Here is a 13913-nt window from a genome sequence, read left to right on the forward strand (position 1 = left end):
CCCGCGACCGTATGCCTTCCGAGACACATGGTCAGTGAGCGGGCCATATGTCCTGGAGCGGCATTGATCGTGCGCACGGGAGCGCACAGCATCATAGATTACAATGATGCTGTGCACGTCGGGCCGCCCGCGGGGCTATTGTCTTGCACTTGCATAATCTTACAATAGTCCCGCGGGCGGCCCGACGTGCACAGCAACATTGTAATCTATGATGCTGTGTGCTCCCGATCAATGCCGCTCCGGGACATATGGCCCGCTCACTGACCATATGTCTCAGAGGGCATACGGTCGTGGGCAAGAGGCCTAAGGCTGAGTTCACATCACCGATCAGTTATTTTTGCACATCAGTTATGGTCAGTTTGCATCACTTCCATCAGAGATGTTATTTTTGACAGTAGAAAGTACTGCATGCAGGCTTTTTTTCTCTCATTAAAAAAAAAACTGATTATAACGGATGCTCAAACATAACTGATCCGCCTTTTTCTTTATTTTACTGTTCTGATTAGGGCTGCAGCTATCGATTAATTTAGTAATCAAGTATTCTAGTGGATAATAGATTCCCTTTGGCAGTCTATTCAAATAAAGCGCTGCAGGACATGAAAATTCCTGTAAGAGGGTTGTATCTCTGTCCAGATTGGCAACGTGGGTCGGTTTCTTTTACTTTATTTTTTATTATTTGTTTATTTAACATTTTGTGCCCTCTCCTCCATACAAGACATTTGGTGGACATTTAACATTACAGTTTAGTTTTTTTTATTGCTGTAATCAGGGGGACATAGAAGGATGTTAATTAAAATGGGAATACAGCATACTGAGTTTGCAACAAGGCTGCTGAGCCTCTCTGCAAAGCTTATCCGGGTCTGCAAGACCCAGCAGCTCCTACAGTTACTCAGCCCTAAGCATTCACATGACCGCTAGGACTACAGAAGAAAGTGGCACTGCTACTTTCTGATCTGTATACAGAGTTCATTAAGCACTGTGCATACAGCGATAGAGAAGTCGGGGACAGTAAAAAGAACACCTCTACCTTTTCTATGGTAAGCCTGGCTGTCCCTAACAATGGGCACAATTGCATACAGCCCCCATCTCTACAAGGACACTCAGAAATGTCCTTGCAGAGATAAACACAATAAGGGTGCTGCCACACAGTGCAGTTGTGATGCAGTTAAAACATGCGTGCAGATGACTACATGCAGTAAGGGTCCATTCACGCGTCCGTAAGTGTTTTGCGGATCCGCTAAACACGGACACCGGCATTGATTAATAAGAAAAAAACTAATTAAAAGAACATTTTCCTTTATAAAAACTCATCAGCCCCTGTGCCATCAGGTCCCTCTATGCAATCATGTCCCCAGGTGCCATCAGCCCCTCGCCCTGTAATACTTACCTTTCCTGGCAGGGAGCACGGCTGGCCGATATGGAGTCCGCAGCGTCTTCTTCCCAACATGAACTGGGACCTGACGTCAGGCAGCGCGCACTGACGATCTGAGCACGCCAGGACAGCGCGGTGCCCACGGAGCGGTGAGTGATATGCTTCACTTCACTCACGCTCCGTGGTCACATGATCAAAACGAATCCTATTTGTGTCTAGTACATAGAGTAATTGTTGCAGCCATAGTTCTGACAGATCAGAAAGCTATACAGATGTAATGGTTATTTCTCAGGCTGTAGGCTGGGGCTTCTAATTACCATTGGTGGCCTCACCTTTCAGGTTTACTGACTGTAGCAGTGAATGTGAGGCCAGCTGTCGGCATGTTCAGAAACCTGCAAAATTATTTGATCCAAGGTCTGGACACAAACAACAGATTATCCCAATTATTTGGGATCAGGTATTTTTTAATGTGTAGATATTGTAATTCAAATACCCGTGCTGGCTAAGAGATTGACAGGAATTAGAAATAGAGTATAATGGCTATATAGGCACAAATACTTATAATCAAGTAGTGTTTCTACCTGTATAGAAGATGGAGTAGATGGTATTATCATTCTTTTCTTCTCCAGTGGAGCGATAAGACTTCTCTCGGAGCGCTTCTGGCTCTACTTACTCCGCATGCCCCCACACCGCAAAAAAATAAAACTTGTTCTATTTTTTTTTTTTGCGGTGCGGACGGATCACTGACCCATTCAAGTTGAATGGGTCAGGATCCGTTGCAGCAGCCGCACGGATAGTGCCCATGCCTGAGGCGTTTAGTAATGTTCGTTCCCAATAATCTACCCCATCTAAATCCACCTTTAGTCCTTTATACTTTTCCATAATAGATACTTGTTGTTAAAGGGAACCTCAGCACTGTGAGATTTGAGTCTAATGAGACTCATGGCCCCACCCTCCCCATAACTAGAAGGTTTCTTTCCCATGTCTAACAGGGAGGATGGGGGCACGAGTCTCATCAGACTCTCCTCTCTCGCAGTGCTGACATGGTCTGAGAGGTCCCTGCTGTCAATAATGTTAGACTTGTGGATTTCAGCAGCCTGTCACTTCTGCGCTAGTATTCAGTACTTTGTCACTATACTGTGCTCCCACCAGCAAGGGCAGCAAAGTAGAGGTTACCTTTAAATGTGAATTTAGCATTAGCGTAAAAAAAAGTCAGAGCCCATAAGTTTTTTAAAATTTTAATCCAGATCTGATCCAGTTACACTGATGGAATAATGACATGATAGCAACTTTAATCAATAACTAAAAACAGATTGTCATACCTGTATCTGTCAAACCTTTAGAAAGGTTGAACAATACAGTTTTAAAAAGCTTCAGTGTTTAGCTGCATTTTGATGGGTAAAACACATGCCTGTAAAAGTAGCAAGATCTGGTTTAATACTCTTCCCCTTCCTCCTCACCTTCTCCTTCCACAGAGTCTACACCAACTTCTTCATAATCCTTCTCCAGGGCAGCCATGTCCTCACGGGCCTCAGAGAACTCTCCCTCCTCCATACCCTCACCTACATACCAGTGCACAAAGGCACGCTTGGCATACATAAGGTCAAACTTATGGTCCAGCCTAGCCCAGGCCTCTGCAATAGCAGTGGTGTTGCTCAGCATACACACAGCACGCTGTACCTTGGCCAGATCCCCACCAGGAACCACAGTTGGTGGCTGATAGTTAATACCAACCTTAAAACCAGTTGGACACCAGTCCACAAACTGGATGCTACGCTTGGTCTTGATGGTGGCAATAGCTGCATTGACATCTTTGGGCACCACATCACCACGGTACAACAGGCAGCAAGCCATGTATTTACCATGACGTGGGTCACATTTCACCATCTGGTTGGCTGGCTCAAAGCAAGCATTTGTGATCTCAGACACAGAAAGCTGCTCATGGTAAGCTTTCTCTGCAGAGATAACTGGGGCATAGGTGGCAAGAGGGAAGTGGATACGAGGATAGGGCACCAAGTTAGTCTGGAACTCTGTCAGATCTACATTCAAGGCTCCATCAAATCTAAGAGAAGCCGTGATGGAGGACACTATCTGACTAATAAGGCGGTTCAAGTTGGTGTAAGTTGGGCGCTCAATGTCTAGATTTCTACGGCAGATGTCATAGATGGCCTCATTATCTACCATGAAAGCACAGTCAGAGTGCTCAAGTGTGGTGTGAGTGGTCAGGATGGAGTTGTAGGGCTCAACAACAGCAGTGGACACTTGGGGAGCTGGGTAGATGGAGAATTCCAGCTTGGACTTCTTTCCATAATCAACAGAGAGACGTTCCATCAGTAGAGAGGTGAAGCCAGAACCTGTCCCACCACCAAAGCTGTGGAAGACCAGGAAACCCTGAAGACCTGTGCACTGATCAGCCTGTTAAGAGAAAAGATTATGTGGCACGTTAAAAACAATGCAAGGTTGGACATACTGCCTTAGGTCAGTAGTATCAATAGCTGAGGTTTATTCCCCTCTCCCCATTGAAATGGAGACTTCTGGTCTACACAGACTGCATGTGAATCAGCAGGTCATCACATGACCCAATAGGAGACCGGAACGGAGCATGTAAGAGTAAATACACTCTAACCTCAGTTCCCATGGTGCCCGGTACTAGTAGGCAAGATAATGAAACAGAATATGGTTTTAAAATGATCATGACTGCTGGGGTATGTCCAAACGTAACAGACAATTCTGCCATCCACCGTGATAGGCGAAATCTGCAGCAGAGATCCACACTATAAAATTTGCCACAGGTTCGGCCTTACATCCACACCACATGGATGACATTTTATAATCTCATGCAGTGGACAGACAATCCACAGTTTCAGTCACATGTGGACATGCCCCAATAGTAGAAAACTGTCCATGGACAATAGTTGCACAAATATACAATTCAAACAACAAACCTCATGCGTTTACTGACTTAATTAGGTCATTGAACCCACATTTTGAGTCCTGCTAAGCCTCTGAATCCCTGAAAGGACCCGTCGCCTCTTCTGACATGTCTGTTACAGTAACTACTTGCATTCTCTATGCAACAATTCTGGACTATCTTAGCAATAACTGGGGAACAGTCATGAAACGACACTTTTATTAGTGAATCTACAACAGGGTGTTGCCATTGGAGGGGGGGGGGGAGCCCCTAAACAGTAACACTAGCAGCAGTGATCGGGAGAGGGTCAGACGCTCCACTGCAGGACCTAGTTAAAATATTAATCAATAAACTTCTAAGCAGCAATAACTGAGGAACATCTTGGATTTTTATGAAAAAGATGCTCCAGAATTGAAAACAGACATGTCTGGAGCGGAGACAGGTCCTCTGTAAGGAGTTTGTACAAGTGGCTCAGATCTAAACCACTGGATGTTTAGGGTTACTGGTCATATTACAATTGCCACTCCGACTAATGTGCTCACCAGTTTACGAATCCTGTCAAGCACCAAATCAATAATTTCCTTTCCAATAGTGTAGTGCCCACGGGCATAGTTGTTGGCAGCATCTTCTTTTCCTGTAATTAGCTGTTCTGGATGGAATAGCTGACGGTATGTTCCAGTGCGTACCTCATCTGTAAAGACAAATATACATATATGTAGGTCACTAAGCAAACATGATAAGTCTTAAGAGGGAGCCAGGTCACATGTCCTCACCGATGACTGTAGGCTCCAGGTCCACAAACACAGCCCTAGGGACATGTTTGCCAGCTCCAGTCTCACTGAAGAAAGTGTTGAAGGAATCATCGCCTCCTCCAATGGTCTTGTCGCTGGGCATCTGTCCATCAGGCTGGATGCCATGTTCCAGGCAGTACAACTCCCAGCAGGCGTTACCAATCTGTACACCGGCCTGACCAACATGTATGGAGATACACTCACGCTGCAAAGAAAAAAGAAATATTGAGATTCTTTAGATAGCATAGATATAGACATGATGGGAGTTTTCTGCCATACATGCCCTTCTAGTATCTGGCACTGCCACCTTCAATCTATACTGGGAATACGTAACCTTTACACTCCAGCTACTGTGAAACTACAATTCCCAGCAAGCACACATACTTGGCTGCTCTTGTGAAAGGAGGATTCTGGGAGTTGTAGTTTCAGAACAGCTGGAGTGCCAGCAGGTGCTGATCCCGGGTCTATAATATAGAGACAAGTCAAAAATCCTAGTAGGCTAGAAAAAAACATCCTAAACTCTCGCCTCACATAAGATGAAATAGATGCTGTGATTTCAATGTACAGCTAGAAAGGGTTAATCTGCAATAAACGCAAAGTGGCACCCATGAGTCCTTCCTCCTGCAGGGTCAGCTGACTCTGCTTCCACATAGAGACATCTACAGCGCTCATCCCACCCTCCCACCCCCACATTTCATCGTCAGTCTGCAAAAGAGGAACATAAGCTTTCAAATGAATCAGGATTATCCTGAGCTTTCTTTAGAAGTACCCAGCAAGCACTGGTGGCTTACTCCTCCCAACAGCTGCTCCCTGAAGGCAGATAATACTAGATGGTGCTGAGACAGAGGATGAAATGGATAGTGATGGAGCACTGCAACAAGCCCTCCAGTGATGGTCCTACACGCCCAGGGGCTTCCTGCAGCCTCTGCGCCCTGATTTGGAGGGGCTGGCCACAGCATTTAGATCTAATAGAAAGTACAGACCATCCTCCGAGTTAGCACCCAGACATTTGTGGCTACTGTCAGCCTCGCTGTCTACAGAGAGAGGGTGTGATCACTACTGAAGACAGACTATCCTCATAGTAAAAGACTGCCCCGGAAGCGGCCATAACTACCCCTCAAAAACGGGAAGATCCGTTGATGATGGATGCGCATAAATCAGTCCTAAGCACGGCTCGCCTCATATCACAGCTGAGATTACCGTCCATCGGAAACCCGCAGAAAACCTCCCCACTACCTCACCGCCCAAGACTACAGAGCGGACCACTACTTACCATGTTGAGAGATGAGGATTCAGAGAAGAGTATTAAAATAAAATAAAAGTTACTTTATCCAACAGCAACGAGTGGATGTAAGTAACAGAATGGAGAAGATGAGCCGAGCCCTGTGCTTTTATATCGCTCAGGCTGTGACGTCACCTTCGTTATATTAATGAGATACTGCTATCTTCTGATTGGCTGAGGCGCCGAAGCGAGATGTACGAATCTAGGAGGCGGAAGCTGATTCTCAAGCAGTAAGCACCAAATGCATCTTCATGTACCCAATATGGCGGGGCCGTCCTGGGTCTCAGTAACCACGACTCAGAATATGTATGACAGCTTGTAGTGTGCCCAAGGTATTCGCTAATAGTCTCAGCTTTATGTGTAAGGGTCCATTAACAGCGCTGTGATAACGTTACCGCCTGAGTATTTCTTATTACATAAAATACTTGTCCGCGGTTACACCTGCAGCTGCAATGCAGAAGCGTGATGGCTGAGCTGACTGCAGCGGTGACTTCATGAGTGGAAATAAATCACAGCGCGGGATGTGGAGACTGTCCGGCTCCCCGCCTCATACTACGGAGCTATCCGGCTCCCGGCCTCATACTATGGGGGCTGTGCGGCTCCCCGCCTCATACTATGGAGCTGTCAGACTCCCCGCCTCATACTACGGGGCCGTGCAGCTCCCCGCCTCATACAATGGGGGCTGTGCGGCTCCCGACCTCATGCAATGGGGGCTGTGCGGCTCCCGGCCTCATACAATGGGGGCTGTGCGGCTCCCGACCTCTTACAATGGGGGCTGTGCGGCTCCCGACCTCATACTATGGAAGCTGTCCGGCTCCCCTCCTCATACTATGGGGGCTGTGCGGCTCCCGGCCTCATACTATGGGGGCTGTCCGGCTCCCGACCTCATACAATGGGGGCTGTGCGGCTCCCGGCCTCATACTATGGGGGCTGTGCGGCTCCCGACCTCATGCTATGGAGCTGTCCGGCTCCCGACCTCATACAATGGGGGCTGTGCGGCTCCCGGCCTCATACAATGGGGGCTGTGCGGCTCCCGACCTTATACTATGGGGGCTGTGCGGCTCCCGACCTCATACTATGGAAGCTGTCCGGCTCCCCTCCTAATATTATGGGGGCTGTGCGGCTCCCGACCTCTTACAATGGGGGCTGTGCGGCTCCCCGCCTCATACTATGGGGCTGTGCGGCTCCCGACCTCTTACAATGGGGGCTGTGCGGCTCCCGACCTCATACAATGGGGGCTGTGCGGCTCCCGACCTCATACAATGGGGGCTCTGCGGCTCCCGACCTCATACAATGGGGGCTGTGCGGCTCCCGACCTCATACTACGGGGCTGTCCGGCTCCCGACCTCATACAATGGGGGCTGTGCGGCTCCCAACCTCATACTATGGAGCTGTCCGGCTCCCGACCTCATACAATGGGGGCTGTGCGGCTCCCGGCCTCATACTATGGGGCTGTGCGGCTCCCGCCTCATACAATGGGGGCTGTGCGGCTCCCGACCTCATACAATGGGGGCTGTGCGGCTCCCGGCCTCATACAATGGGGGCTGTGCGGCTCCCGACCTCATACTACGGGGTATGTCCGGCTCTCTGCCTCATACTACAGTCTCATCCAGGGCTATCCGGCTCCATCACCAGGCCAGCTCTGGGCCGCCATGTGAGGCGGAGGCTGCAGGAGCACACTGCGGCATCCTTCTGCTTGGCACCGGGCCAGTCTGTAATCCAGAGACGCAGGAGCCGCCCAGATCTCCACATCGGACGCTGCCTCACACCCGGTATCCTCCCTTATCTGGGCAGGAAATGACCTGCCAGTCATCAGAGGGCAATGAAAGGGCACATGTGCCAGCTGGGGAGAGCTCAGCATTGCAGTCAGATTATGGCAGGAGTTCACACTTTGCTTTTTTATAACAGAGGACCATAAAATAATCAAAATACAAGGGCTCACTGTGTAAGACAGGGGTTGTGCAGCCTTGGGGTCTCTTCTGCCAGACCTCCCACCTCACTGGGTCTATGGAGAGAAGCCTGCTCCCAGCCACTGGATTCTGGCTCCTAGTGTCCCCCCCCCCCCCTGACAGTTTGATGGGGGATATGTCATTGCTGTGACCCGACAGTAAGTATGCTTCCCTTCGCAGGTTGGGCAAGCTGGAGGAGTCTGGAAGAAAGACCCCCAAAGCTGGACAACCCCTTTAACGGTTGCAGTTTTATCACATTGGCAGATGCTGGATGATGATTCTGGCACATCTATAGACTCAGTTGACACCACATATTTTTTTGGCTAAGTTTACTTTCAAAATGTGTCAAAATTGTGGTGCATTTCGGGTGCTGGCACCACGTCTAATTCTAATCGTATCGTTTTATCGTATAGCGGCTGTGCCTGGTATTGCAGCTCAGCCTTAGGGTCCATTCACACGTCCGTTGTTTATTTCCTGATCTGTTCCGTTTTTTGCGGAACAGATCTGGACCAGTTCTGTACCCATTCATTTTCAATGGGTCCTGAAAAAAATCGGACAGCTCAATGTCAGATTTTTTTTTCAGGACCCATTGAAAATGAATGGGTACAGAACTGGTCCAGATCTGTTCCACAAAAAACGGAACAGATCAGGAAAGAAACAACGGACGTGTGAATGGACCCTTATAGTGCGTACAAAAAGCAGAAATACAACGTTTCGGCTACTTGCTTGATAAAGGCTACTATGTAGCCGAAACGTCGTATTTCTGCTTCAATAAAGGACACCGGATATGCTGCTGTAACCCTCTTTTTTCTGCTATCATGAGGATAGGTCATCAATATTAATTCCTGGATAACCCCTTTAATGGGCCTTTCTGGCACTTTAAATATGGATGACCTATCCTCAGAATAGGTATCAAATTGGTGAAGGTCTGACACCCAGCAAACTCACTGATCAGCTTCTGGGCGGAAGGCTTCACCCCCTGTGTAGTTTCCAGTGCTGGTCCCATTCACTGGAATAGTTGCTGAGCTGAGATACCACTGCACAGTCACTACACCATGGACGGAGCCTACTGCATAAGAAGTCTTCCTATTCCAATCTATACTGAATAAAAAAATTAATGGTACATATTAAAAATCTGAAACAAGTGGATCATTTACAGAAGATTCAAGATGGAAACAGTTCGTACCATCACTGCTTTTTGTAATATGCTTTAATTTTTTTATTTTTTATTTTTTACTTTTCTTAGCTAAATAGGTGCCTAAAGTTCAGGTACTTATTGCGCTTTAGAATCCTTAACCTCATATACTGGTTGGAGTACAGATTCACTGAGGCTGCACTGAGCACTGTACAGGCATGAGCTCCATAGCACATTGCTGCTCCTGCCTGTACTATTGCTGCTCCTGCCTGTACTAGTGCTGCTCTGCTAAAGCTTGGCCTAGATGGGCTATGTCAGGCATTAGCAGAGCAGGTACAGGCAGAGAATGTGGTATGAATTTCCTGCCCTGTGCTTGCTCCACTCAGCTAATAGCCTGAATATTACATTGGTACAGGCTTCCTCTGCAAAGATTGAATTGAAACTCTAATTAAAGAGGAACAATATTTGTATATGTCAGAATTGAGGGAAGTGATCAGAGATGGGGTTCAAGCCACAGTGGCGCAGATATTACAGGCTCCTGCCCCTCCTACACCTACTCCCTCACCACCGAGCCTAATTCACACGAGGAGTCTGAGTGTGAGTTTAAAGACCTTTCAGAAGGTGAGCTGGACAGTTCAGAAATCCCAGCTGTGGATATATCTGGTTCTGGGGAAGATAAGAAGTATTAGTTTTCCTCAGAAGCCACGGACATTGAAGAGGTCCAAAAACCATTGTCAGTCAAAGATGAGATGTTCATTGATCTCAGATCATAAAAAAAAAAAAAGTGTTCCTGGTAAAAAAATAAAATAAAGATTGTTTATCCCTAGGGAGTTTAAATACCATCTTCTCTTCAATCCTGATGACACCAAAATGTGTATAGAAATCTGAAAAATTGATGTCCCTGTTGCAAAAGCGATTAAAAGATTTATGTCCCCTTTGAGAATTTCTCAAAATTGAGAGATGCAATGGATAGGAATACATTCTGCTTCAGTTTCAGGCTCACATGTCTGGTCCTGAATTAGACAAGATTTTGGAAAAGGCAGCAGATAAATATGATTTTCTAGAAGAGAACCCCAAGAAACAGAGATCTTCCTTTTGTAGACCACGAACAACTGTAAGTAACAGTAGGAGTGGACAAAGGGAAAGGAAAGACAGGCCAATGGAGTTATCCGAAGAGTGGTAGAGGCGGAAACTTCATGCTCAACCCCAACAACAACTCGGGGTCAAGCAAATGACACCAGATGGGTAGGAGGCAGACTCCGATACTTCTACAATAATTGGGAAACATCTCAGAATTCTTAGGTCCTCCGGATTATTAAGGAGGGTTACAAGATAGAATTTTCAGACCTCCCACCGAGCAGGTTTCAGATCACCCCAACCAAATCCAAGCTTCGTCAGTCGAAAGGATTTGTCCAGTTCCAAAATCAAAAGACTTCAAGGCATACTATTCCTAATAATATATATAAAAAAAAAAAATGGCACACTCCAAACCATTACTAATCTGAAACAATTAAACAAGTGGATCATTTATGGAAGAATTAAGATGGAAACTGTTAGTACCAACATTCCTTAAATTTAAAAAACACAGTCATGTGTATAATCGATTCCCGAGATGTGTATTACCATATCTCAATACATCAAAATGAGCAAAAATACCTGAGATTTGCTGTTCAGATCAGTCAAACCAGTTTCAGTGTCTTCCCTTAGGAATCTCCTTGGCCCCAAGAATTTTCACTAAAATAGAGATTATGGCTTTCCTAAGGGGACAGGATATACTCATTTCATACTTGGGTAACTTCATTCTCGTAAGAGACTCTCCAGAGGTTCTACAAAATGATCAGACACTGATCATTCATCTTCTGGAAGATGTGGGATGGATTTTAAACCCCCAAAAATTGGATATCTCTCCAGCAGTTTGAAAGGTCTTTCTAGGAGTCCTACTGAACTCAGTTAAAAAAATATTTTTTCCTTCCAGAGTGCAAACAGTTGGTCATACAACAGAAGATCAGTTTTTTTCTCAGAAAATTGAACTGTTATCTAAGACAGGTCATGAGTATGCTGGGGTTTATGATGTCTTGCATGCAAATAATTCCCTGGGCTCAGTTACAATCCAGATACAGCAATGGATTATAGCCACCTGGTACAGAGATCACAGACCCCTAAACTCAAAAAGTGACATTACTCACAAACAGAAAAACTCATTTCACTGGTGGACTACCCTTCACAATCTGAAAGCGCAAATGCAAGTCTCCAGGGTTGGGTAGCCCACATAGACCAACACTACTTCCAAGGGTCTTGACACAGAAGAAATCATCCAACTACAGATAACTAAGAGCTGTCTTCGAGACTCTGAAGGAAGCTCAACCCCTACTGAATGGCTTTCAGTTAAGAATCCTGTTGGACAACTTCACTGTGGTTTCTTTTCTTTGACATCAAGGAGATGCAAAACATCATCATCTCTAAGCATTGTCAAGACAAATTCTCAATTCTGTGGAAGTCTGGGTACCATCTATTTCAAAAAGTCGCAGAGCACCTTCACCAGTATAAAACATAACCTTTAATGGTATTTATTAAAAATAACCCAATTTGTGCCTAAAATCTCTATCAATTTAGGCTTGGTATACGTGGACTATTGCTGAGGAAAGGAAAATTATCTGACCTTCCAGCTTGCCCTAAAATCTATTAACCCTGCTTACAAAAACGGAAGGGTGATCCCGTGTCAGGAACCTCCTAGTCACCCTGCATGGCCCTGACAAGGGATAGATACCACCACCTATAGAGACCCACTATATAACTGTCAGGTGTCAAACGTCAGTGGTCTAGATATAGATGAATAACGATTTTTCATCAATGAATGATAGTTTCACACACACTCCATATGCAGTCAGGTCCATAAATATTGGGACACCGACACAATTCTAACACTTTTGGCTCTATACACCACCACAATGGATTTGAAATGAAACAAACAAGATGTGCTTTAACTGCAGACTGTCAGCTTTAATTTGATGGTATTTACATCCAAATCAGGTGAACGGTCTAGGAATTACAACAGTTTGCATCTGTGCCTCCCACTTGTTAAGGGACCAAAAGTAATGGGACAGAATAATAATCATAAATCTAATTTTCACTTTTTAATACTTAGTTGCAAATCCTTTGCAGTCATTTACAGCCTGAAGTCTGGAATGCATAGACATCACCAGACGCTGGGTTTCATCCCTGGTGATGCTCTGCCAGGCCTCTACTGCAACTGTCTTCAGTTCCTGCTTGTTCTTGGGGCATTTTCCCTTCAGTTTTGTCTTCAGCAAGTTAAATGCATGCTCAATTGGCTTCAGGTCAGATGATTGACTTGGCCATTGCATAACATTCTACTTTTTTCACTTAAAAAACTCTGGTTGCTTTTGCAGTATGCTTTGGGTCATTGTCCATCTGTACTGTGAAGCGCCGTCCAATTAGTTCTGAAGCATTTGGCTGAATATAAGCAGATAATATTGCCCGAAACACTTCAGAATTCATCCTGCTGCTTTTGTCAGCAGTCACATCATCAATAAATACAAGAGAACCAGTTCCATTGGCAGCCATACATGCCCACACCATGACACTACCACCATGCTTCACTGGTGAGGTGGTATGCTTAGGATCATGAACAGTTCCTTTCTTTCTCCATACTCTTCTCTTCCATCACTCTGGTACAAGTTGATCTTGGTCTCATCTGTCCATAGGATGTTGTTCCAGAACTGTGAAAGCTTTTTTAGATGTCGTTTGGAAAACTCTAATCTGGCCTTCCTGTTTTTGAGGCTCACCAATGGTTTACATCTTGTGGTGAACCCTCTGTATTCACTCTGGTGAAGTCTTCTCTTGATTGTTGACTTTGACACACATACACCTACCTCCTGGAGAGTGTTCTTGATCTGGCCAACTGTTGTGAAGAGTGTTTTCTTCACCAGGGAAAGAATTCTTCGGTCATCCACCACAGTTGTTTTCCGATGTCTTCCGGGTCTTTTGGTGTTGCTGAGCTCACCGGTGATTTCCTTCTTTTTAAGAATGTTCCAAATAGTTGTTTTGGCCATGCCTAATGTTTTTGCTATCTCTCTGATGGGTTTGTTTTGTTTTTTCAGCCTAATGATGGCTTGCTTCACTGATAGTGACAGCTCTTTGGATCTCATCTTGAGAGTTGACAGCAACAGATTCCAAATGCAAATAGCACACTTGAAATGAACTCTGGACCTTTTATCTACTCATTGTAATTGGGATAATGAGGGAATAACACACACCTGGCCATGGAACAGCTGAGAAGCCAATTGTCCCATTACTTTTGGTTCCTTACCAAGTAGGAGGCACATATGCAAACTGTTGTAATTCCTACACCGTTCACCTGATTTGGATGTAAATACCCTCAAATTAAAGTTGACAGTCTGCAGTTAAAGCACATCTTGTTCGTTTCATTTCAAATCCATTGTGCTGTATAGAGCC

At 45.7% G+C, this 13913-nt stretch overlaps 1 protein-coding gene across 2 annotated transcripts; it reads right to left on the minus strand.

Annotated features, from left to right (window-relative positions):
- Positions 1-2594: 2594 nt before the first annotated feature.
- LOC120995963 (tubulin alpha chain) lies at positions 2595-9496 on the minus strand. Of its 2 annotated transcripts, none has more exons than XM_040425533.1 (4): positions 9492-9496; positions 5057-5279; positions 4826-4974; positions 2595-3787 (listed from the first exon to the last, which is right to left on the minus strand). In XM_040425533.1, exons 1-4 carry the CDS (start codon positions 9492-9494, stop codon positions 2807-2809), a joined length of 1356 nt encoding a protein of 451 aa, XP_040281467.1. In that variant the 5' UTR covers positions 9495-9496; the 3' UTR covers positions 2595-2806. The 2 variants fall into 2 exon arrangements, with proteins under 2 accessions (XP_040281467.1, XP_040281465.1); XM_040425531.1 differs by lacking the exon at positions 9492-9496 and adding an exon at positions 6348-6497.
- Between the last annotated feature and the right edge of the window lie 4417 nt (positions 9497-13913).

The sequence above is a fragment of the Bufo bufo genome, chromosome 3 (genome assembly GCF_905171765.1).
Source record: "Bufo bufo chromosome 3, aBufBuf1.1, whole genome shotgun sequence".
Lineage (NCBI taxonomy): Eukaryota > Metazoa > Chordata > Amphibia > Anura > Bufonidae > Bufo > Bufo bufo.

Bases quoted from the DNA above. Each gene is read 5' to 3' on its own strand.
- LOC120995963 (XM_040425533.1), bottom strand. The intron at 4,975-5,056 runs GTGAGGACATGT...TTGTCTTTACAG, and splicing joins CCTGGAGCCTACAGTCATCG to ATGAGGTACGCACTGGAACA. The intron at 3,788-4,825 runs GTGAGCACATTA...TTCTCTTAACAG, and splicing joins TTGACAGGATTCGTAAACTG to GCTGATCAGTGCACAGGTCT.